The following is a 27,649-nucleotide window of genomic DNA, read 5'->3' on the forward strand; positions in this document are numbered from 1 at the left end:
GCGCCTATGATTAGAATTACATAAATATCGTATTATATAAGAGCTATTTATCTTGTTAATATTTTGTACGCTATCATATCGCTGTTGAGTACCTTCACCATGGTGTTGAATACAGCTAAGAGGCAGTACCTGGGCAGCAGCGTGGGCAGCCAGGCGACGTTGCTGAAGGCGGAGAGGTGCGGCGAGTTGACGCGCGCGAGCTCGGCCACGCCGCCCGACTTGCCGAGCGGCCCCACGCACTCCACGCGCCACATGATGAGCTCGGAGCACAGCCCGCCCGCCGCCGCCGTCGCGTCCTCCTCCGACGGCTTCTGGCGGTCGCGCTCGCTGTCTGAGGACAACACCGATACTCAACAACTTACCATAAATAATAAATTGTATATCCATACGAACTTAGTGTGTTCAAGCTAAACTTTTCTAATGCAGTTTTTGCAGCAATTACATTGCGGAATAACTTCCAGATGCGTTTACACTAACGGCAATATTTCCATAATTTTATACACGTGCAACTCATCTCAAGTCCCGCAAGCTTCAAAATTACCAAAAATCATATTGCCGTGACTGTTGTATTTGTTGAACACGGTAAAAATTGCTTATAGAAGATAACTTCTTCAAGTTTTATAGTTAATCTAAACCCCGCTTAATAATACCCAAGTTACCAGGAGAACTCAATTCCAAGGCATTACACATTATCGATATTCGGAAAGTTATTAAAGCTAACCTTTTCTGACTCATTATGAAAACAGTAATAGTTTATATTTCATAATTGTGTGTATCCCATTAAAGTTTTTTAATTAATTAAATAGAACCATGTATAAGCATACCTGATATATTATGATGGCTTGTGGTTAATAACAAAGGTAATACTGGATGGCAGGTGATGTCGTTCACTCTGAATCTGTGACCGGAAGCTCTTGATGCGTGACCTATCGACAACACCTGAAACAATACAAAAACTGATATAAAAAATATCAAGTGTCTTATATTTACATCAGAATAAATTTTAACTGCATTTCCAATAATGTATTTTGTCTTGATTTTTTAATAGCATGTAATAGCAGTGTAACAAAGACAAAACATTTTTCAAGTATGGTTGTGGTATACAACGTTTATTAGTAAGACTATAGCTTTTTTATTACCTGAGAGAATTTAGATTTGTCGTCAAAAGTTAACTGCCACAAATTGAGTGTTCCATTCGTGTGATTAGTGACCATAGATATGACTGGTGCCGAGTCCAACACGTCTCCTTCTTGATTCTCTCCCACTTCGTCGGTTGCAATACTTGTTTTGCGCTGCATATCGTTGTTGTTTTCTTCTCGTTGACCTGTATTATGGCATACTTAAAAATATATCAGCGATCCTGGTACATCAAATAGATTGTGTTTAAAAATGTATGTGATATGGAAGTAAAAAAAAAATTACGATTTCAAAATGATTCCAAAATAATCGATAACGTATATAAAATAGGGCCATTATATCGATAAAAAAAATATATTAATTAATAAAAAAACAATCCATAGAAAACAGAAATAATTACCATTTTCTTGGGGTTCAGTTTGTTCTTCATTCTGAGGCCATTCGGCTTCTTCTTTTTCCTCTTGAACACTGGCCAGCGGTGTGGTCACAGAGTCCGGTTGTTGCTGTTGACCTATAGGATAATGTAAACAAAATTTCGTGAGGAAGTTATAATCAGAATAAAGTTTATATGACATAGTTCCCAAGGACTCATATTGATTGGTTTTTACCATTGATCCAAATTTAGGTATTACGATCGTTTATTGAAGTCGGTAGATGGTCATAAGACAATGTTATAATATGAAATATATAACTTACTTGGTATAACAGGCTTGGTGCGATGTCGTACGTATAGAGGTTGTGCCGCGGCGTGGTACAGAGCCGCTGGCGTGCACATAGTGGTCGCATCTCCCAAGGGGAAGGCAGAAGGAATCCGCGCCGAAAACGACACCTGCGCTTGCCGAATCGCACCCGCTTGTAACTCGTCTAGCCATTCGCACACCCTGTATAATGAAAATATTGTTAGTGACTAAATCGCATAAAATAAGTTTATTTCAAGGTTATTATGAGATATGGTAATCGAAATTATGCACACATTTAGAATTATGCGATTAAACTACGAAGTTTATTGTCGACCTTGCTCAATATCAATAAACAATATAGAATTTTCCTAGAAATAGCACACTTTATTCACCATATAAGAAAGCTGCCATCGACAGGATGAATGGAGAACAGAAGGTCGGGACTCTGATGCCAATCGCGCAGCAAGGCTTCGATCTTCGCATCGAGAGAGTCAGGCAGGTGCGTGCACGTCACGTCGGTCGCTATAGAATTTATGGACGTCGTATTCGACAGGCTCGGGTGGCTGTGGTTACCACTGGCTGGAATTTTAAAAAGTTTTTGAGGTGTAGGTCTGAAATGTTTGTATGTAGAGGTATGTCAGTAATATATGTATAGTTATAAATTCTAGTTAGCGTTAGTTCCATCAGTTCTTTTGTAAAAAAAAACACACACATGTATTTTTTCAGACTATTGTGATTTCGTCATAAAATTGGCCCGTTTTAAAGTTTAACGTTTTATAATATAATAAAAAGTGCTCAATAAAAAAAATATATAATGTAAGCAAGTATAAAAATCTGAATGTTGTAGCAATAAAAACAAGTCAAAATGTTGTGTGTAATGTGTATGAGTTGCAGATTTGCCTTACGAAATAATGGTTAATTGCGACTGCAATTCAGCGTACGCTATTAATATGTTACCTGGTTGCTCATCACTGTTGCTGTTATCCTCTGACTGCATTTTTGTCAAATGCTGACTAGGCCGTCTATGTCCTATATTGCAGCATGGAATGGTTAATATAGCGGTAAGCCAGCGTAAATTTAGTTAAATATCGAAGCGCAGCGGAATAGCTTCATTACGATTATGAAATTAATCGATTCGATGTTATGAAGTAATCGATTTTAAATATCGATAAAATATTGCGGCTTTTATATATTGGTACACTTACTCGTATCATTCTCTCCGTCCGGATGTGTAGCGTGGTCAGAACCGGAACCACCTTCATCGGTCTCTTCTTTGTCTAGTATCTGTGGATATTATTTGAAGTATTAAAATATAGTCGATGTTACAACGTAAATACGACTCTAAGATTTTTTATCACAGTACTCATACTACTAGAATGATAATTTCAATGGATGAAGATAAAAACGCATACGGTCTCCCCAGACAAATTTGTAAAAAAATATTTTATACAGTCGGAGTCACTAAACATTGCGAAGTTTGTTCTATTAGCATTACACTTTGGTTATATTCGACAACAATAATTAAGGAAGTCTTTATAAACTAATCAAAACATCACATACTTTTTTGGTTAGATCGTGGAGAATAGCTTCAGCTTGGCTTGTGAAGTGCATCTCTTTGTTGTGAAGCCAGTGCAAAATGAACCGACCGCCGCCCGACAGAGACGGCACTAGCGGTATGTCGGTCTCAGCGTTAATCGATGCAGCTAAGTGGAAGTGTAGTCCTGAGGGAAGAATGGTATGTATTTAATTGAATTATTTTAGAGTTCTTATTTTCAGAGAAAAAATTCTTATGTGAGAAAAATGATACATATTTAATAGCATTATTTTAGTTTTATTTTCATAGCTAAATTTGACTTAGATGTATAGATAAGTTTATTATAAAACTAGCTTTTGCTCGCGGTGTCTCCCGCGTGAAGGAGGATTTCGGGATAAAAGTCGCGCTATATAATTCAACATACAACAACAACAACATACAATTCAGGATAGAAAGTATACTATAACCTTCCCAGGGTTTTAAACTGTCTCCATACCGAATTTTATGAAAATTCGTTCAGTAGATTTTGAGCAAAATCGATAATATATAGACAGACAGAAAAGGGGACTTTGTTTTATTATGTGTATGTGTCATTTCTGTAACAAACACCATCAACTAGAGAGGTGAATAAAAAATACATATTTTTTTAGAAGGCAAAGTTATCAATAATCTTGTTGTTGTATATTACCATAGCTAAACAGAAAAATAAAACGGTATATATTTCCTTTTCTATATGACACTTACCTCCCGTATAAGATGTGGCGTGGTAAGGATTGTGGAAGTCGTGTGCGCTGTAAGTGGAAGGCAGAGTGGGTATCGGCGCGCCGGGCTGCTTCGACGACTGCGCCGTGCGTCTGATGTGGAAGCATGTCCTAGTATATACAACGTCATCGTCTCGTTACTATAGCATTTTAGAATCGACAAAATAAATGGAAAATGCTATTGTCATGTTGATGTGTCAAAAAACAAAATTAAATGATTACATCTTTGGTTTATTACATTTTATTTTAATAACATTATAAATGCAAAATTTCGTGAAGTTATTCGGATGTATGTAAGGAACATTTGCAGAGAATACTGATCAGAATGAAATTTGTCTCACATATAAGCCACTTCTAGAATCAACATATAACCTTTTCTATTGGAAAAGCACACTTAGACATTTACTTCAGTACGGGTCTCACGCGGTGGGAACCGGAAGCAACCCCACTTAATTACTATAACATTTTTTTTAATTTCCTGTACTTATATATAGATTAGATTAGATGTTACTACTTAGTCGTTGATATCTTTAAAAAATCTTACATCTCTCAGACTATGTCATGTATATAAGTAAAATGCCAGTTGAATACGTAGCCCCTTAGTATCGTAAGTGCGTACTTCATGTGCTTGAGGCGCTGCATGAAGCGGTGCTTGTGGCGGTGCGTGGCGCGCTGGCGGCGCGGCGGCGAGCGCGCGTGTGACGTCACGCAGCCGCCGCCCCACTCGTCCTCCGGCAGCAGCGTCTCCGCCCACACGCGGCAGATGTTGTCCACGCACGACGTCACCAGCACGTTGCCCACGCTGCCCCTGCGATCACATACCGTATATTTATCGACTCATTATTGACTGCCTCGGTGGCGTAGTTGTAAGTGTACACGGTACAAGTACGACTACCGTGCTGAGGTCCTGGGTTCGAATCCCGGGTCGGGCCAAAATAATTATGACTGGGTTTTTCCATCTTAAAAATTACTCAGTCGCAGCTCGGAGTCAGGAAGTGGGCGGTGTGATACCCCCGTGCCTCGGAAAGCACGTAAAGCTGTTGGTCCTGCGCCTGATCTCTCTCCGGTCATGTCGGATTGCCGTCTCACTGGACTATGAGAGTGAAGGAACAGAGAGTGCACCTGTGTATTTGCGCACACACTTGTGCACTATAATATCTCCTGCATACCTGGCTGATCTCCGTTGAGATTGGCCGCCGAGGTCGAAATTTGGCTAGGAGGGACTCATTCATTCAGTTGCTAATGTATATTTATGGGATGTTTGTTTTGTATAGGTGTTGATTGTATATTGATTGGGTTTGGAATAATTGGTTAAAGATATTTTTGCCGAAAGTCAATCTTCAGTAAACGATCCCAAAACTTTTTTCATTCGATAGCGTTAATGGACCAATCAGAATAGATTTCTTCGTCATTCTTACAAGACTCATTTAGATTAATCAAGATCGCATTGAGGATTAAAATTGGAATTTAATACTGAAATCGAACATTAGAACGTTATCTTTGATAAATTTTACACTGAAACATCAATATAACAAATACAATAATCATAGAATACCAATAACTAATTATTCTTATTTTTGGTAAATAGTATTTATTCAAATAACTAAATTACTCACTTGGGCATATACTTGCTGGTCTTGCGCCATGAGAGATGCGTTACAGCCCTCGGATGTGAAACGTATATGAACGTGTAGTTCAACTCCGGCGAGCCGTGGTCTCCGTGACTTTGAGTTTGAACCAGCACTATGAATAATCATGAAATAATTAACACTCACTTAGTATACAAAGTCCGTTTTAAGCTCGCCCTTTTTAAATTATTTTACCAGTAATTCATAAATTCTTCTATAACTTTTCTAAACATAATTTCAGTGTTGACATTAGCGAAATATTTATAAGCTTTATTTTCATTCAATACTTATTTCAAGATATCGTTAGTCACATTCTTCTTATAGTATTGAGACTTAAACACCACAAACAGTACTCGGTATCAGAGTTTTAAGTCCAAATATGTCAGTATAATATTTTTTGACATAATTATTGTCAAGTCTTGACTAGACAAACACGTTTCTTAGTCAAGCTAAGGTTAATTTAAAGGCAATCAAAACGTAAACATCCTGCAACATTATTCTAATATAAAATTACCTTTACTTTGGTACCAAATTACCTTTATTCTGGTACCAAATTTTGACCAGCCGGTCGTTGATGCCGGATGTTGCGAACAGAACACCGTCGGGTGAGAAGGCTAGGTGATGGGCAGGTGTCGCCGTGTGACACTGCCAGACACATATCCATCCCTGGAAAATTATACGCAGCATAAACTTTCGGGACCAAAATTATACGCAGCATAAACTTTCGAGACCAAAATTATACGCAGCATAACCTTTCGAGACCAAAATTATACGCAGCATAAACTTTCGAGACCAAAATTATACGCAGCATAGACTTTCCAGACCTCAGCACCCCGCGACCTTCGATATTAGGAAGTGAGAGTCGAATGACAGGGTTTTAGTCGGTAGGACGGTTTATACCGGCAAGTCCGGCAGAAATCCGTAAACGGATTTCCCCGTGTTAAAAAAAAAGACTTCAGCTATGAACTAATCATTGATTAAAATCAGTGTTTTATTTATTTATTTTCCTCTCCTACATCTACTATTCCAGGGTAACCTAATGCAATAGTGTAATACAATACAAATAAACAGTATTTTGTTTTACAATCCTGAATTTATCATGGCCGCTATCTTTGTGAATTCAATATATCGGTTTTGACTGCAATAAGGTTATGAATTCGATTCACACAATACATTTGAAGTAAATGTGAATATTACATAATACATTGGAAGTAGAATTTCATAAAACATGACGACTGTTTTAACACGAGAAAAACTCAGATTTATAACGGTTATTGGTAATTTAATTGTCGCCTTCTTGGATAAGCAGCGAATATTAACTATGGACCCTGCTGCGCTGAGTTCTATTATAATACAAATACTGTCTAGAATATTCTTCAAAAATGTCTTTCTGGAATATTCTTCAAAAATGTCTTGCGCCAACCCCGTATCGTAGTGAGATGAATACGGATGAAGAAGATAGATTAAGTTTAATTAAAATAGTTTCTTATTATTATTATAAATTTGAACAACTCATATTTTTTTAAATAATTATTATATAATGAAACTTGCTTTTAAGAGTTGTAATAAGTAAAAATAATATCTCAACAGGGCGATAAGAATTTATAGCGGCGATAGAATATTAATGATGGCAGTATGTCTAGACAAAGTAGTCTGCTGTAGACCGCGATGTTTGTATCGATCAAGAAGGTAGTCTCTAGTTTGGCAACTCTTCGGTATTGGCATAGTGCCCGATTTGGCGATGGATTCCTCTTTTTATGTAATAAGAACAACGCCCTGTATTACACAATTTAAACAAAATCATTTGACAAATTTGGGACACCCTGTGCATGACCTATTTGAGAATATTGTAGAGTAAAATTAAAATGACAAAAGCATTTAAAAATAACTAATAATAGTGTATAGTACGGTCTGAATAAGAACAATAGAAAGCATGAATTGCATAACGTGACTGCATACAGGACAGTATAACTTACTATATACATACGTCATACATATATACTCATGTATTATAATCAACATCAAAAGTTTGTTTAACAAATTAACTAGTTTAAATTGATCTCTGTATTGCACGAAGGCAGGTAGCGAAGTCAAACTGTGTTCCTATTTTAATTATCAGATTTTATTTGAAGTTGATGCACCAAGTTAGAGTAGGTGCTTTGAAACTGCGAATATCATATCAATATGAGTTTATATTGTATAAGCTGGTTTTTCAAATAAAATATAAACAAGTATTTATAAATAATAAGAGTTGTTTATTTATCTTAGTAGCTGAACATTGAAGTGAGCCGTCTATTGTATTTTGTCACACTGATGAACACAAGCCTTTTGTAGGACCTCATTAGTGTTAAGCTCTCGTCCACCATACGGACCTAATGCGGATTAGCAATCATTAAACACTATTGATATTGTTATGGAGAATACAGCTCGGATATACAAGTTTTCACATAACGTTTCCTTTTAGAGTTAGGTATTTGTGATATCAAATTCACGGCCGCCTCGATAATCCGCTTCTCTCCCCCCTAAGTTTATCGCTATTTGTTTAATGCGTTAATCCTTCATAAATTATATAAATAAAATGTATAATATTGTCTATTTAACATTATTAAACGAACGTTTGAAACCGAACAAGTGCCATGTTTCTGTTTAAAACAGAATAGATACCATTCGCACAATTAACGGTCATACATAAACATAATCGCGCGTGATAATAGGGTTAGGTATAGAGATGAACAATACAACGATATCAGAGGACAGGCGAATGTTGTTATACATTATCTTATCACTAGTTATCGCAATCTGTGTGCTTTACTCACGGGATCTTCATCCTCTGGCTGCTTCGGTTTTTCATCTCGGTCGCCTCCGATTTGGAATGTCACGCCTGAACTCGCTGAAAGTATAGTTAATGGAATAATCGACTTTGTCGAAAATATATTACGGTTTGTAATAATTAATACACCATTTTGTATGCGCTAGCAGCAGTGTTCAAAAACTATTTTGTTCCGGAATGATATAGCTAATGTTAATAGGCAATAAGAAACAAAATCGAATGTTTCAAGGTAACGAGCGCACTGCAGAACCATGCAGTGGTTTGTAATTCAAGTCCTGTGCGGTGTTAATGGACAGCCGCGGCCACGCGAATTAGTCTAATCACTAAGTTGTAGAAAACAATTTAACAGAAAACAAACTAGGTTACCATTACAGTTGTTCCCATTATCGGTATTATTGCAACAATGTTTTGTAATTCTGGTTAATCCCAATCACGTGAGGTAACTTTTATAAAACTCGTTTCAAAGCAACCTTTGATAAATAATACTAATATGTAGGTGTGCGATTTGATTACATTTTCGACATCCCGTTTGATTGATATGTATCGTTATCTAGGTATTTTGTTTTGGTTGTTTATTAGAAAAAAATCGCAATAACTCCTAACAATATAATTATATATTTTTAAAATAGCAGCATAAATATATATCTGTTTGTGAGAGTAAATCGTGGAATGGTAATGATTGCAATATATTACACATAAAGCTGATTAAGTGCCCATATTAAATACCTAGAAAGGCACTTAATAAAATGTAAGCTTCCATAACACCTTTCTATTACCGATTATGAATTAACATTTATAATTATACGCAGTTTTCGAAAGCATTACTTAAACGTTGTTTAAATAAATTAATGTTTACGATACGTTTTATCAAATAGTAAACTGCTAGTTCAGTTGCTGAAATGCAGTAGCAATCTCGCCCCAAATATCGATATCGAATTGATAACACGATAACATGGAATGCGAACTAAAACCGATTTTTACGATGACCTTTAGTTATAAAGAGGCAATTTCGCAAATACGTCCATTATCAGTTTGTGAGTAAACAAACAATTACCTATCGCAATTCAGCGTAAAATTTATCCTTAATCCGATTACTGCGCACACGGATGTCACGTTAGAACAAAAGAAACATATCTTACGTTGGCTGTCATCCTGGTACAGCGATGCCTGGTGCCATAATTGCAGGATCTTGCCGCCGGTGAGCAGTCGGGTCCCCTCGAGATTCCATGACAGAGCTGTGATGGGTCCGTCGGCGACTAACTTACCAGTTTGCACCCACCGGTACTCCAGGCCCTAAGAAAGTCACATGATGTACTGAATTGAATAATTGACTTAACGATAAACATGCAGATCAGTGATGTGCGACAAAGATTGGCCAATTGAAACACGGGCGAACAGCACGGCGTCGGTAATAACCACCGGTTCAGAGACCCATTACATAATGCTTATTGTTATGTATTAAATGTATTAAACTGACTTGGAAAAGCGTGCAATTACGGTATAGATTTGTCATTTACAACGATCATTAAGTTTTTGCTTGACAATGCGTCGTTAATCTATGGCGACGTTTGAAAATCTCCGCTCTTACACACACATCACGTGAACTTGCGCCGTGTCATTGTTGGATAACATCCTTATGTGCGCAATATCTAGTGCATACAGTAAAACCCATAAATAAATTATTTTATGTACATTATTCAATAATGAGATATCACAATGATTTAAAGTGGCACGGAAATCTACAACTATGAATAAACAAGTCAATTAACAGGACATGGGCTAAATTAGCTTTGCAAATATACTTGATAATAGTATTTTGTGGTTAGAACCGTAATAATATAACACTAATTACTGTGATAAATGGTGTCTGCATAATATATATGTTTTACAGGCATTCTAAATAAACTGTTTTCCTTTCAAAATAATGAAATAAAAGGCAGACAAACAACAATACAAACAGAAAATGTGACAATTTTTTTTCTCCTATTTGTTCATAAGAAAATTAATCGAGTCTTTGTTGTGACAATAACATTAATATTAATTTTGACGGCGATAAGAGCCAACTAATTAATGAAGTTATCTACCTATACATGCTGTTATTTTGTTGATTTTTTCTTGTTAAACAATAAACAATGATGGCACTACCAACTGTAGTTTACAATTTAAATTTATAAATAATAAATAAATGGAAATAACGAATGACTATTTCTATGGTGTCTTTATTTATTAATTAATTTTTTTTTTCAAATAAAATAATTAAATTTTAGTATACCACATCAATACCAAATTTGAGATGAATACAGAATATTAAATAATTTATTGATCCAAAAAAGACTTAAGAAGATAATTGAAATTGCATAAAAACAAAAATTATTTAATAATAATAATAATAATATCAGCCCTGTATTATATACTTGCCCACTACTGAGCACGGGCCTCCTCTACTACTGAGAGGGATTAGGCCTTAGTCCACCACACTGGCCTAGTGCGGATTGGTAGACTTCACACACCTTCAAAATTCCTATAGAGAACTTCTCAGATGTGCAGGTTTCCTCACGATGTTTTCCTTCACCGTTAAAGCGAACGATAAATTCACAAAGAATACACACGTGAAGTCAGAGGTGTGTGCCCTTGGGATTTGAACCTGCGGACATTTGTCTTGGCGGTCCGTTCCATACCCAACTAGGCTATCGCCGCTTTCTTTCTTGCTTTAAAAATTATTTATCTACACGTAATTAGTTCACTAACACTGGATTTACTTTTGTAAGCAAACATTTAGACACATCAGTAGCAAAGGGTACATATAAACCAATTCCCTTACTAATGTAAAATTTAATAATCATAATAATGATTTGCCAACCATATACAAATTAGTACAGGTATATGTTGTGTTGGGTTCTCTTTCAGAAAACTCACCCTTCACCACTGATAAACATAGATACGTAACTATTTTTTATACTTACATGTGTAGTGGCAGCTGAGTGGATCAAAGGTGTTGGTTCAAATATGCAAACTTCAGCACCATAGGCTGCGGCAATTTTTCCCGTATCGGTGCTACAATCCAATGACCCAATGCGGACATAGCCATGAATAGCTCCTGGGATAATTTGGACTCTTTCAAAATTAGAAGCTAATATGACTATGTTACATCCTGCTGCGTAGGCCTGTTGAGTAAATAAAGAACAGACATATTTATTCTGCAATTTTATCATTGGCTTTAAAACAAACAATAAGGTTGTTACGAATTTGGAAGATATTTTTTACGTTTTATTGTGATCTTTATTGGTTTTTACGGCAGTCATTTTCTAACAATGCTATTTACAATCAATATAGAAGCAATTCTTCAAGCAATGTCATTTTGTATTATTACAGACCCTTGACAAATGGATATATGAAAATTAAACTCATGTTTAGTAAACTAACGCCTTCACTACTTTTACTTTAGGCAATATTCATGTGTATTATGCAGTTAATGTCAAACAAAATAACAATAAATAGGCCTTATACTAAAATCAGTATAACAAATTCCATTAATTATTTAAACGGTCTAAATATAATAGAATAATATTGGAAAAAATTCTGAATTACAAAAATAAAAATTGCAATACAAAATAGGTCAAATTAGAAATGTGTATCAACAGTGTATAATGTATAAATACTCAGAAGACTTTCTTTGTAATTGTTTTAGAACTTGTACAAGATTTACCTTGTAAGTAATATTTTTACAAATAATTTATAAGAATAATACTTTTCAATCAGTTGCATTGTTATAGAAAGACACAAAAGGATACATGTTATGTAAGTAATACTTTTGTAAAATTTACTTATAATATTTCCGTGAATTAAAAATTATTTGATTAATAATTGAGATAATGCAGGTAAGATAGCAAGCTTTCAATTGAAATTATAGAGTGTATTTCTAATATAGTTTATTTTTATCATTCTATCGATATTTCATGTTATATTTGAAATTATTATTGTCAAATTCATAATAACATCAATCATTAATATTTTTTAAATGTAAATAAAATACATAAACATTCATAATAATGTATAGCTAAATAGTTTAAAAATAAAATATATCATACTCATTTTAAAAAATAAGTACAAAGTCACATATTATCACACAAGACACAAATGTGTAGTTTCAAGATCATCAATAACTTCTCAACAATATTGTTATTTAAATAACTACAAATGAAAGATGCAAATTAACCTTCAAGGAGACTTATTTCTACCAATATAAAACACTGTAACCAATGGGATGGAATGAGGTTGAATCCATAGACAAATATTTTAAAGCTAATTGTATTTAGCGTCCAAATAAAGAATAATTTTATGCTTATCAGACTTGGCTAAATTAGATTTTCCTGTTTGATGCATTACTACTCAATCACCACAAAGTACCCTATAACATTTGATCACGAGATCTGTCCATCAACACTAACAAGCCTTGACCGTCAGTACTTACTGTAAAAGGTATTCCCTCCACTGAACCAACAGCAAAACATTGATCTCCTGAATTACAGGCACCACTTAGTACTTGGTGACAGTTCATAATGAACTAATAAAACAAAAAAAATTACGCTATACTAATTCCACGCTACTCAACTTCATTAATATACATTTATTAAGGTAATACATAATTAAAAGGAAGAAGTTATTCTACACAACATTTCAAGATCTAATAATTTTTTGATAATTATCGCGAATATTTCTCTGACACCTCACATCGAACGTGAGAGAATGACGTAGAGTGAGAAAGAGATAAAAAAACCAAAGTTACGTTCGGAATACTTTCTAGTAATAAAAAATTGTTTGTTATTTAATAATTTTTTTGAAAAAGGGGAGTTTAACTTCATAATTTAATATTAAAAAGATAGTTAGTAACAATCTTGTTTCGGTTGGGTATATCTATAACAAAGAAAAAATATACGTTACTATAAAAATTATTGAGATAGTTTTCGAATGTATTCCAACGATAGGGCTTGAACTATAATGTAGATACGCCTAAGTATCCAATATATAAATGTTTACAATCGATTCTTATTGTGCAAAATATATTATAGACGTTTGAATTTTTTCGAAAGGAAGCTACATGCTAATTATGTAATTTCTTTATTTCATGAGCAATCATTATAATGATTCCGTATATTTTAGTACCACGAATCATATCAATATTTTAATTAAATAGAAGAAAGTTTATTTTATAATCTTGTCAGTGGCTAGCAAGTACTAATTAATATCAGTACTCAATCGATAAATGCATTTCTTATTGGATGATGTAAATCCCTAGGACTTTTTCGTATATTGAACAGTTACCCACTATGTTGCCATGTTACAACGGAATAATAATAAAATTATTTTGCATATGTATTTCTCGTTATTTTATCGGTATTCGTCCTATGTCTAAACTCAAAAAAATAGAAGAATATTTAATAAATGAGTACGTAACATGGCTTTCTTAAATTGACATATTTTTTTGTTAGAGTTCCCTATTCGTAGTAAAGTTTTGAATTTTTCATTACTATAGTACGTAAAAGTACTTGCCTAACATATAAAATCTGTAATAGATTTATATAAAAATATTTATTCTATTAACATTTAATAATAAGATAGGTTATTGTAACTACCGTTTAAAATACAATATTGAAAAATAAAAAATAATTTTGATTGTTTTGACATTTATACGCTACATAAAAGTTTACGTTCTATATCCATGTATGCCAACGTTTGGTCGTTGATTGAGTTGTTATTTTATGTGTATTGATCTGTGTAAATTAAATTTACCTAAGAGTAAACTAAATTGACATTAAAATATTGTTATTTGGGGTTACATCTCGACTATAACTAGATTGTCTGCAATTCCTGATTGATTGTACCATTGAAAACCTCCAGTAAAGGTAGGTGGTCTAACTTCTTATATCTTGTATGCTGATGATTTATCGTATTTACACCACTATCTTTTACAAATCATTGTTTTTGCGATGCCATTCGAAAAATTATCTATTGTACCTAGGTATTTCGTCGGCCTTTCTGAAAAGTGTAACTTACTCATACCTAATATTATGAATAATATTTTTTTAGGTAGAATACATACAATAAATTTATATAAAAAATTAAAAGAAAAGTCTAACAAGTTACAAAATAATAATTTAAATATTTGTCTTAGATAGGTAATAACATATATTTATAATTATTGCTGTTGAAATCAATGTCTGCTAATAAAGAAATACTACCTTTTATAGTTTAATGATTTTATGTTATTGAATTATGAATGTGATTATTAAAAATTTAGTTAAACGATTATGTCATAATATCTGTTCTTTATCTTGATAGTTTTTAATTAAACCTTTGACAAAGGCAAAATATGATATGTGTGTCTGCATAATATAGATGTGGATCTGTTCATGTTCTGTCTAATAGCATCTATATCGCTTATTATACATTGGCAATAATTAAGTCTTACTCTTTGCACTAATTATTTCAAATAAATTAAATAAATACAAGAAAATATCTTGATAAACTTAGGTATAAGATTTCGGAGCTTATGAAATTTTGTTTGTTTTTATTTTATCTTTTGCTAATTGTTACCAAAACTTTTATATTATTGCATTTGGGTCGCTTTGTTAGAAATTACATTGTTTTTGTGAATAATTTTGATATCCAATTCAGTTATTGTATATGTATAACACACACCACCTATTCTTTCTTGAACTAAATTTGGTTAAACATTGTATAGTGAAGCTTGTGATATTTCCTATTATTATCTATAAAGTAAGTTTTTATTTTCAAATGATAAAATATCACATAACTTACAATTTACACATAATACCACACAGCAAGTTTTGATCACTGTCAATATTGCTCTTTAATTCTATTGTATATGATTAACAGGTGTTTTTCATGTTATATGTGTCCACCCTAGAATAATTGGTTTGAAGCCCCCACTGGGATGTTGAGGCAGACCACTACTAATACTTTTAAAAACCATTTAAATTAGCTGCCTCACTATTACTGAAGATAAATGAAGGGGGAACCATGAATTATTGTCTTTTCTCATTTTTATGATCATATTTTTTTTAATTTCATTTTTCAACATAAATAAAAACTATCAAATCTGTAATAATGACATGGAAGTATTTTTTTGTCTGAGGCATAACCCCCACTGGGTAATGACTAGCTATATCCACACATCCATTCTTTGTTTATGACTAACCCAGAGTGTATTATATAGCAATAATCCTATTACTATATAATAAACAGATAACATTTTTTATCACTTACATATTGTCATAGTGCCAATGACCAACATTTTATCTTAAATCATGTGTATTAATTTTCAATCTGTTATGTTTGAAACTGTAGTCTCTATTTTACAGTGTTTTATCATTGGTTTTGTATGAAAATACATTTGCTAAAATACACTGTATAGTGTTGCTTATAATAACTCTTATCACTGGAAGTTGATTGTAGCTGTTCCGTAAAGAGTGATATCAATAATTATGAGCAATTTTTTGCTTATATGTTTAGAGTAACCTTTAGTTTAGGGGTTAGTACTGCTTGTAACATTGACTTTATTTCACCTCAATATGGGATTGGCCCACCACATTCTTTAAGCTTGCTGCTGAAGGGATTTCATATAGTCTTGTCATTCGCTTGCCTGGCTCTTTTTATAGCCCGTTTCAAAAGTATATTTTAGTTAATTAAGTACAATTGTTGAAAGCATAGTATTTTATTTTTTATGCTATATTTATACTCTATGTGTGTGCGTGTTTTGTATGAATGAATTAAGACTAATTTTTGACCAGACGCACATGTTCTCTAATTGAGGCTAATGACTTGCTCGGAAGTAATGTACAGATCAACTATACGCGTGTTCAATGTCGAGGATACAGCTGTTCACACAATTTTCAACTCTACTGCAGTGGTATACTCACAATCTGTGTGTGCGTTCCGGACTGTGTATTTTTCGGAGTTTATGATGTCATGTTTAACTTCTTCATGGCCAAAAATTTATGAGATAATGCAGCCAAAAACCCTCTAAAGTACTAATAGGTTAGACTAATACATACTAATATTTTACATCTTCAGAAGCTTGGACATGTTACATTTTTCCTATGTTTACGCGAATTGTACGACATTGAAATAAAACTATTTTGCGGATTTTTATCGCGGTTTTTATATTATAATTTTCTCCCGAAGTTTCGTAGACTTTGCAGCCTTCATGGTCTTCGTGCCGCCCCGTGATATTTTTATTTCCATGATACTTTTTGTGTAAATGCTGTTTATAATTTGTCTTTTAAAAACTGTATTAACATTTAAACATTCATACTATCAGCAAAATGGCAGGTTATGTAAATAAAATGAAACATTTGATAACGAAATGAATATAATACTAGGAGCAGACTGAATATGATAAAATGAAAGATTAATTTTAAAATGTTGCTTGTTTACTTTGCCTTTTGCTATCATATATCTTTCGCAGAGAATAATATTCAAATCAGTACTACCAGAACATAAAAATATACTACCAGAACATAAATTACTACAAGTTTTTACTCATCTATTTCCCAACGCATATAATCCTTCATACTTACACAAAGTTGCAATGGATTACAAAGTATAAGTACAGGGCACGGGAATTTTGATTCACTTACTTAATTATTTTTCTCACCTCTTGCTTTATTAAGTTATCTGTTATTTCTAGTATAGAAGCGGTACTTTCTGCAATAAAATTTATTTTACGGTTTGTACTTTAAAAAGTCTTCAGCACATTTATAATTGTGTCATTTAGCAGCATCATAATTTTAAAATTCATCTCTATGTTGGAACACGCATTCGGCTTAATTTCAAGGGATATGATTGTAGGATTCAGATTGAAAACGCACAATAAATTTCTACTGTTTAAAGGCAATGAATTGCTTTTGCCTTATTTTATATTGTCTATAAAGCTAGCAAAGGTATAACAAAACGGGCTATAGTTGCAAGCGGTATAGTTTTATGTACAATTAATGTATGTGTTGAGTACGCTAAGTTAAGGGACCGGGCGTATTAAAAAGCGCATTGTCTGCGTGTACTGTATCTGTATAGGCTCTAATTAACTTTAAGCAGGCAGCATTATACGAAAAATATCCACCTAGTACATTTGGTTATAAATCAAACAGTTCATAACTATCATTGATCAATCAATTTGCAGGGTTGAGTGATCCCCGCCCGGCACCACATGGATCCGGAATATGAACCTTTTGCTTACCCATACGATCATTACATAAGAGCGGATTGTCTCCAGTCATCTCTGCTTAATTTATAGATATCCGGTTTACTTAATCTTTTGTGCGTGCTTTTTTCTACTGCCATAGGATAGATAGATATGTCTTGAAACATTATACTACGTAATACATGCCCCGATAAAAAGTTTAGGGGTAAAAAAAGTATATATGAAAATATAAACGCATTTCTGTAATGCTGTAAACAAGAATATGGATAGGTGTTTTCGGGTACATAAGTTTGGGAACGATTGCATTGATTAATTATGTTTCTTAGTCAGTCAAAATTTGGAACATTGTGTGTCGTGGACATTGCAGCAATGTGAAAATTTTGATTTCTGTTAGTCCGATTTGGCAGCATAACCTATCATAATATTAACGTCAACCACATATTTCTCTTCACATACAAGATTTCTTACTTTCTATCTTCGCCACTACATTACGGTCTAATCGATTAATCGTAAATTAAAAAGAATCGGTGCACGCAGTAAACTGCATTCTTATTTAAGTTTCATTCTTCAACTACCTATACAGAAATCTTTCACTAAGATCGTACGATGGGCCGGAAATCGATAACGTCTTTCTAACTTCTCCTTGGCACGGTGTTGGCGAGTTGTAAATTAACCCATAGTTGCATAGAGTGCACTTAAGAGCCACGTCGCGGGGGTCCATCTATTTATAGTTGGCTCCCTCGGTCCTTCCAATTAACAGCTCGGATAAACTACATAAATATACTAGATTTTGCTCTCGGCTTCGCCCGCGTGAAACAGTTTACCGGGATAAAAGTCCCGCTATAGTATATTTTCCCAGAATAGAAAGTACCCTTTGTCTTATACCAAATTTCATGGAAATCCGTTGGGTAGTTTTTGAGTTTATCGCGTTCAGACTGACACACAGATGCGGCGGGGCAGTTTGTTTTATAATATACTAGCGACCCGCCCCGGCTTCGCACGGGTATAACATAACAAAATAACAGTATTTCTACACTATTTGATGGATGTTATTATACATATAAACCTTCCTCTTGAATCACTCTATCTAATAAAAAAACCGCATCAAAATCCGTTGCGTAGTTTTAAAGATTTAAGCATACAAAGGGACAAAGGGACAGAGAAAGCGACTTTGTTTTGTACTAGTGTGTAGTGATTTTTTAGATCTTTTTAAGAGGAACAATTCCGTCATATATAATTGTTGCGTAACTTAAACCGCTTCCGCTGCACACACACATGGAAGCTCAAAAGGAATAATTTTTTCCCGTTTTTGCAACATTTTTTATTGATGTTCTGTTTATGTTGATCATAGCGTAATGTTATATAGCCTGTAGCTTACCGCGATAAAAGGGCTACCCAACACTAAAAGAATTTTGAATATGAACTAATAGTTCTTGATATTAGCGCGTTCAAACAAACAAAGAAAGTCATCAGCTTTATACAATAGTAGATAGAATTTCAAATTTTCGCTATTGATAATGAAATTTATGAATTTTTTGTTACATTTTTCATTGAAGTATCATTGTTATTCATTACATATTATTATAATGTAGATTTTGTTATCAAAACAAATTATGTCCAGTCTGTCGGAGCACATAAACATTTACTTGCGCCAGTTGATTCACTCTTGTGGATCATTAAAATGCCCGAAAGTTTTGGCAACTGTATAAATCATATTGCGATATGGATAAATATATCCGCTAATCCACTAGAAAATACCGATAGGTACAACTTCAAGAAATACATTGTTGAAGACGATATAGTATTACTCAATTTACCTACTCGACTTTTTATAGAAATGTCTACAATCATTGTATTAATGCCTTCCCGCTTCAAATACTACGATCTCACCAAAAAAGAAGAAATAGTTTTTAAGTTCTAAGGTTAAGCGGTCAAATCATTAAAGGTTATCAGCCTCGGCTTATTTAAACTGAAGTAACACCGGAAACATTGCAAACATTAGCGGTGCAGGAAGTCAATGAATCAAACGGAAGATGATTAATTATAATTATCTGGTAAATATTAATAAAGATGAGTACCTATACAAAATTGATACATATAGTTCGGTCCGATCTTCAATTGGAAAATAATCTTCGAGATATATTTAGAATATTTTGTGGAGCGAATTTGTTTGTTGCCTGTTGTCATTTGTAGTTGCTACATTATGATGCATTCTGAATTAAGTAGATTATTATAAAACGAGCAAAAAATGTTTTTATATGCGGCATTCACAAATGTATTTTCAATCTAGTAAATCGTATACTAGGTATGAAATTCAGCAATCAGTCATAATATTTATCTCTCTTATTCAGGCCGCCATTGTATTTCTGGCCTCGTTGTGCACACATAAAAGCACTTTATTGCCTTAACGCTCACTACTATGTGGGGAGTTGAAAGGTCAGACGGGATTCTTCTCGAAACGCTTTCATTTAATGCTAGTACAACTGCTTTAATGCTATATATATTTATTTGTTTAATGATGTTAGTTTGTGAGTCGAGGTATGGTTATCATTTCAGCTTTTTCGTTGTTAAGTACAGGTTGTTAGTATAAGAAATTAGTTCCATATTTTAGCACATCATGACGAGGATTTTTATTTTTCTGGTCAGGCTATACCTACTTTCGGTTTTTATAGCCAAGAATGGCTTAGCGTCTTTTCAGGTTTATCGATTATCTTCTGAGATATGAATTTTCTGGAATAATCTCTTAGAGCAAGTTTGAATAATATTTTCAGATACGAAATTTTCTTTAACTTAATGTTGTCTAGATGATAGATCGTAGAAATTTGTAATAATTCATCTCTTTGAAGTTTGAGATAGGTGTGAGTGAGAAACATACATTGAAACTTACGCAATCTATTTTAGCAAGTCATTTTTTTTTCGGAAGAGGCCATTCAGTTGACGGATAGGAAATATTTATAAGTAGCCAACTTCCGATAAAGAATTAATAAGCCAAAACATCGAAAACAACCCAGCTTTCCGTAATGTTTGCAATGCTTGTAGCTTATGCGTTTGCGTCATCACGTTTGCCACTGCGGCCATAATTCCGCAGTCTTATTGATTAAGATATTTCTGAACGCTAAAGATAGTTTTTATCTGAGGATGTTGCTTCTGTTATTTAATTTTATCTTATAATATTATGAATGCGAATGTTTGTGAAGGTTTTTGGATGTTTGTTCGGAGTAAACGCAACAACCGCTGTACGGATTTGGATGTTGACAAATATACTATTTGTATTGAATTAATTGATATACTCTAAACAATAAAAAATCAATTGTTTTTTCTGTATCATGTACTGTAGTTTATACCTTAAACTTTGAACAAAGAGCAGCACCAGTGTTTCTTGTCCGTTTTTCGCTGGTGAGAACAGCTTTCTAAACTGGTGGTAGAGTTCATATTGAAAGAACCTAAATAATGTATAACATTTCACAGGTTCAAATAAATTATTTCATTGCATTGCATTTAATATGTCCAGGATTATAATTATACTAGTTATTATGGAAAAGTATGAGATGGTACCTTTGTACTAGGGAAGGCCTTAAACACAGGCGGACCCGCGAACAACACATATACAATAAATAGTAATATAATCCTGTGAGGTACATTAAAGCATTACTTACTGTGTATAATACTGTACTATTGGTATAGTTATCTCCGTTGCATTACCATAGCGCTAATGGAGTTTCAGATAAAGTTGTTAAAACACATAATAGGTTTCGAAGTTAATTTTCATTTGTATTATACTTTATTCTGATCGGCACACGTTCACGAGCATCGGGAATGAGATTGTACAGATGCTGTTTGTCGAGGATTTCGTTCGATTGTTAGGTTTAATTTCTATTATTAAAACTGTGTTCATTAATTTTTGTGTTGCTTGAGATCTTGGCCGTGATTTCTTGTGTCAACTGTTATTTTATGTTCATAACAAGCACATAACGTATCTTATCGCTAATATGACAATAAAATTGGCATACAGAATATAATTTCAAGCTAATTTCACGAAGATAACATAACACGGTCGTGATACGAGTTTACACTGTCATAGAGAATAAATTCCCTGATCAGATCGTTTGGTTTATTTTCTGTCATACAGTTTGCACCGATTGTTAATGTAGACCCGCCAGCTTATTGACTGTAGAGAGGCAGACCGTCTGTTCGATTCCCGTGTCAGACAATCTTTTGTGTAGCATTCCCAGGACTGAACCTCCCAGAGCGGATTAACATTAGACCCTTACTACAATATTCTTGGTTTCTTAATAATCAGAAAATATTTAAAGTTTTGTCTATACAATTCATAAAGGTAAAGAAACACATATTATTTATTTCCTTAATATTACTTCTTTGTAAGTTAAGCCACACATTTAACCAAAATTGTTTATACGACATTTGTTTAAGTCACAAACCCATCTAAGTTTTGTTGGCACTGCTCTTTACGTCTCTCTGTGCCAATGCTTTTAGAAATAAAAATAAGTGACAAAATAAAACGTAATATCCACTTTGATATCGTTAGAGATGACATCTGAAATGCCGTTTATCTTATTCGCATTATAGTGCACTCACCCTCATACAATACATGGAAAGGCATAAACAGAAACCGTTCAAGTACAAGTAAGACGCGGATGCTGAGGTTCCGTACCGATAAATTGTTTTCACACACACACGCACGTCTTTTAACGCCGAAGGGGTATGAAATACATATGTGATGAAGATGTTATAGGGGGTGAACCATTCGCCAAATCGGTTACGAATTCTGAACATCGGTCTGATAAAAAAAACATCATTTTGCCCGACTCGGGGATCAAACCCGAGACATCAGCACTGCAGTCGTACCGTAATATAAGTACGCCACTAAGGCAGTTGTTTACACCTTTCACAATAAGGTATTTTTATTCTTATACAGCATCTTTACAAATGCAACATTTTGCGTAGCGAGAATTTGTGTAGTACACAGTTTAATAATTTCACAAGAGAGTTAATTAATAATTTTAATGATTTTCGGATTATTTTTTTCTTTTGTACCAAAAATTTATTTTCAGTTTTCTTAACCTATAATAAAACTAGAAAGTTTCTGTTTCTGGTCGTTTGTTAGACGTACTTGATAGGTTTTGAGTCATAGAAAATGGAATAACTCAAGAATGAAGAATGAATATAAGACAGATGACATTTAATGGTTCTGAAAGGGTTTTATTATTGCATTATGAAACACGGACCCCTAAAACTGGATAAAAATATATTCTCCGTATGTTAGCTCCGTGTATTATTACGCTTCAATATTGCATCCTTACTAAAGATGGCTTACACTGCGCATACAAAAGTAGTCACGTCATGTAGGAATTCAGAAGCATCGTTTCATATGATTTGTCCGAGTTACTCATACTATGTCAGAGGTCACACATTTCTATCAAATAATTATTTGTTTTTTTTTTTTATATGTTTACTCTTAGGGATTCCTTCGAACAGTTTCGTTAGTCCATCAGCTGGGTATTCAGGTCTTAGGTTTAATTGACAGAGCGGTTTTCACTATGTAGGTTTATTGACATCATTGTTTGTCCTTGATCTGGAGTATAGATAGATATATATATATATATATATATATATATATATATATATATATATATATATATATATATATATATATATTTAACAATGCTGCGTACACTACTGTAGTATCCGATACATTATAAATAGACAACAATCCGCATTGCGGTTAGACAAAATCTGGATCGGCGAAATGGAGTCAATTAACTTTGAATTTTTTTGTGAATGCGGTTCGGAGCCTGTTTGTAGAGAAAATGAATTTGTTGAATTAATAAATATATTATATTAATGTTGTAACTTCGTCGTCAATTAATAGGTAGGTTTTTATTTATTTATGAATAAGGTACACAAAAAAAATACAGCCAAAAAAATATGTCATACAGGTTCATACAATACGTGAATAAGAATTCTAGGTTGTATCCCTAAGTATGTATACACAACATGTTAAATGTAAGTAAAACACAGTATTATGAAATAAGCATCTAAGTGTCCAATTAAAAAAAAAAGAAGTAGCAGCAAATATAGCAACATATTGATATTTAATTTTTCTTTGTGCTTAAGGCGACACATTAGAAAAAAGATTTACTGGTATTTATTTAAAGATTACTAATTACATACATACATACATACATACATAACTTCACGCATTTTATCCCCGAAGGGGTATGCAGAGGCGCAACTAGGGCACCCACTTTTCGCCAAGTATGTTCCGTCCCATGATGTGATAGGGGGCGAGCCTATCGCCATATCAGGCACAAATTCCAGACTCCGGGCTGATACTGAGCAGAAAAACCCAAATATCACTTTGCCCGACCCGGGATTCGAACCCAGGACCTCAGAGCGCCATTGTACCGGACGTGCAATACAACTACGCCACCGAGGCAGTCAGATTACTAATTATGATTTGAAATTCTTTGTAAGGATTCATAAGCTCCAAAGTCTACAATTCCATCTGTTGTCAGACAAAGGCTTGATATAAATGAGACTACAATTACGTCGCTAAGTCGTTACTGAGAGGGTCGTCCTTATTATCATTGCTTTTAAACATTTCTTTCTTCTCTATTATTATATTCTTTTGTCCGAGCGGAAACCTTGATTCAGTGATATTATCTAAGCAAACGAAATAAGTCTCCCACGTTCTATTTTTACCGAAATTTTTTAAATGTTCCTTTGAATACAGCATAAATGAATCGTTTTACTTTGCAACCGTGTTCTGGTTTCTTGTTATTGTGTAATTAATTTATGAACAAAACTAGCCAAAAAAGTTTAGGTAGTTAAATAATCCCAGATATCAATTAGAATGAACAAGTAAAAAAAGAAATAATAAGACGACATTCTAAATTAGTTTTTCTTTACGGACTGAGCGACTGCGCATTCCTACCAAGTACATGCTAGGAACAAAATTTGTTCCTTTTATACACTTGATTCGTACACAGTATTTAATACTAAATTACTCTGTCACCTTCTTTAATATTGGCATGTTAAAGTGATCCCATTGTACAAAGTACAAAAACTATTTATTGTAGCCATTGTTAAATAGAGACACAAACAAGATTATTACATTTTCTTAAATATATGGTGAACAATGTAACTGTACCTGATAATAAACGAAGTTGAGTCCGGATGGTGCTGACTGACGAGATATTTTTATCCCTCGCCAGTCGACATGACTATGCCAGCGTTTTTGAAACCGGATATATGTACAGGAACAGGAACCGGAATGCGACACTAACGTGAGTCATTATGGCGGGTTTTACACTTTGAGTATGGTGGTCTCTATCCGGGCGGATACAAGTATCCCACCACCAAGAAACTAAACTCTAATCAGTGTTACCTTAATTAGCCATGTAATTACATTAATTTACAGACCTTGGATCTTATGTTTAGAACAACAAAGTTTCAAGTGTCTTTACCATTTTTTATTCGATGAGATTATGTTAATTTTAATATAATTTCTCAAGTAACTTTCGCATGCTAAAAGTTTCAAACCTGATAAAAAAAACTATTTTAAACAGATTTAAACCACAGAGCTGCGAAGGCTATTGATATGGGCAGTGTAGGAATATTGAACTTACAAAACTAAGGATGACGTCTGAACAAGAAATCCATAAAATAATTAAAAATCTCAAATCTAACACTAGTTCAGGTGTAGATGGCATAACTGCTAAAATACTTAAAAGTATAAATAATATTATATCGAAACCCCTGAGTTTGTATTAACAAGTGTTTAGCAGAAGGGGTGTTTCCTAACTCTCTCAAGATAGTAAAAGTTAGTCCGATATATAAATGTGGTGACAAATAAGACCCTAATAATTATAGACCTATTCCAAAGATTTTTGAAAAAGTAATACATAAGAGACTATCTGAACATTTAGATTCCATACACTTTCTTAGCAAATGCCAGTACGGTTTAATTCCTAAATCTAACACATTATCTGTTACAATCGATCTGATAACTGACATTAAGGTCGCTATTGACAAAAAAGATATTGTATTGGGTATTTTCATTAACCTGAAAAAGGCCTTTGATACCGTTAGCCATAAACTACTAATTGAAAAACTTCATAAACATGTAGGGATAAAAGGCAATGCTTTGGCTATGTTTAGATCATATCTGAATAACAGGTACCAAATTCTACAAATTGGACAGTATAAAAGCAAATTGATAACGTGTGGCGTCCTACAAGGATCGATCCTAGGGCCAATTTTGTTTTTAGTTTACATCAATAACTTTGATGAGATAGAATTAAAGGGAAACCTAACGCTTTATGCAGATGACACATGCCTATTTTACTTTGGTCCAAACATAGACACTTTAGTACAACAAGCACAAGCCGATTTAAACACAGTTCCAAACTGGTTTCTACGTAACTTATTTACTATAAACGAATCTAAAACAAAGTATCTGATCTTTTCGGTATTAAATAAGCAGATAAATGAACACCCACCACAGACTATCAACGGTGCGAAACTAGAGACTTCAGAAAATGAAAAATACCTCGGCTTGATATTAGATAACAAACTGATATGGAAGCCCCATCTAGAAAAAAATCGGTCGAAACTAATTTCTCTCACTGGTGCACTTAAAAATATAATCCACTGCATTCCTTTAAAAACACGAAATACAATTCCTTAATAAAACCGCATCTCGACTATCTTCCAGAAGTATGGGGTTCTGCACATAAAACAAATTTAAATACCGTTCAAACGGCCCAAAACAAATTAATAAAAATTCTGTTCAGATACAAATACTTTACACGTACCAACTTAATTTACAAAGAGACTAAATTATTTAACCTAAAACAAAATCACATATATAGCACTTGTATATTAGTAAGAAAAATATTAAAAAATGATCTTCATTATCGCATCACATTCACAAAAAGAACAGATATACAAAAAATTAAAACAAGGCAAGCCAACAATATTGTTCTTCGTACACCCAGGACTCACTATGGCAAGAGTAGTATTTTGTTTGAGGGAGCGAAAACATATAATAAATTGCCAAAAGACATAAAGGAAATACGATCTACGGCTTCTTTTAAAAAAGCCCTAAGGCATCACGTTTTAAACCTAAATTAAACACATGTTATACAGTTAAACTAAAAAAAATAATATAAAAAAAAGAGTTCACGTCTTGTAAACAACAACATACCATATATATTAATAAATAGTTTATTACGAACTTACACAATATACATAAAAACAAATAAAAAAAAATAATAAAAAAAAGTTCTAGATACAGCAATGGCCATAGGACAAAAAAAAATAATAAAAAGAAAAACTTTTTAAATTATACAAATACAGTGGTTATAATTTAACTTTAGAAGTTTAATCGGTGATTAACTCAAATTCAAAAAATTCAATTTTAAAAAAAATTCTTAATAGTTTATTACAAATCAGACTTACATAAGAGTTTAAAATATACAAAAATAAATAAAATTACAGGAAATTATAAACAACAACTAACTGACTAATTGTTTCGTCTAACTGGCCCAGTAACGATGCAGATTGTTATTCCGAGTTATTGGAATATTGCCGCCGCGCTGCCTCGGTTGGGTCTCCCTACACAAAATTACCCATCAAAATACTATTGGCCTTGCACAAAATGTGATTCTTCTGTTTGTAATTGTATTTATATTGACGAGTGTTATGAATAATTGTTGATGTTGATTTAACAAAATGTACTCATATTATTCATGTCTATGAAATTGTTACTTGTAATTTAGTTATCATTGTTATTAATTATTTACTTGTGATTGTAATAGTATGCAATCTTTATAAA

General features: G+C 33.4%; 2 protein-coding genes across 12 annotated transcripts in view; one reads left to right on the top strand and one right to left on the bottom strand.

Annotated features, from left to right (window-relative positions):
- The window catches only part of LOC115440112 (dmX-like protein 2), a 36,465-nt gene extending 23,149 nt beyond the window's left edge, over positions 1–13,316 (bottom strand). For all 3 annotated transcript variants that reach the window (XM_037436548.1, XM_037436547.1, XM_037436546.1), the window contains exons 1-16: positions 13,042–13,316; positions 11,534–11,734; positions 9,710–9,863; positions 8,557–8,630; positions 6,277–6,406; positions 5,729–5,855; positions 4,732–4,920; positions 4,096–4,223; positions 3,378–3,538; positions 3,023–3,101; positions 2,210–2,396; positions 1,834–2,018; positions 1,538–1,648; positions 1,140–1,324; positions 825–939; positions 130–331 (exon numbers count right to left, since the gene is read on the bottom strand). In XM_037436548.1, the coding sequence (XP_037292445.1) occupies positions 130–331; positions 825–939; positions 1,140–1,324; positions 1,538–1,648; positions 1,834–2,018; positions 2,210–2,396; positions 3,023–3,101; positions 3,378–3,538; positions 4,096–4,223; positions 4,732–4,920; positions 5,729–5,855; positions 6,277–6,406; positions 8,557–8,630; positions 9,710–9,863; positions 11,534–11,734; positions 13,042–13,128 (2,315 nt within the window). In that variant the 5' untranslated portion in view covers positions 13,129–13,316. The remainder of the gene's footprint in view (positions 1–129; positions 332–824; positions 940–1,139; positions 1,325–1,537; positions 1,649–1,833; positions 2,019–2,209; positions 2,397–3,022; positions 3,102–3,377; positions 3,539–4,095; positions 4,224–4,731; positions 4,921–5,728; positions 5,856–6,276; positions 6,407–8,556; positions 8,631–9,709; positions 9,864–11,533; positions 11,735–13,041) is intronic.
- Positions 13,317–14,241: 925 nt separating this feature from the next.
- The window catches only part of LOC115440065 (endophilin-A), a 53,608-nt gene continuing 40,200 nt past the window's right edge, over positions 14,242–27,649 (top strand). For 8 of the 9 annotated variants that reach the window (XM_030164208.2, XM_030164217.2, XM_030164210.2 and 5 more), the window contains exon 1: positions 14,243–14,473. The gene's annotated coding sequence lies outside the window, so the exon portion shown is untranslated. Of the gene's footprint in view, positions 14,474–27,649 lie in introns of all 9 variants that reach the window. The other variant, XM_030164216.2, reaches the window with a different exon arrangement.

Source organism: Manduca sexta, chromosome 8 (genome assembly GCF_014839805.1).
Source record: "Manduca sexta isolate Smith_Timp_Sample1 chromosome 8, JHU_Msex_v1.0, whole genome shotgun sequence".
Classification (NCBI taxonomy): Eukaryota; Metazoa; Arthropoda; class Insecta; order Lepidoptera; family Sphingidae; genus Manduca; species Manduca sexta.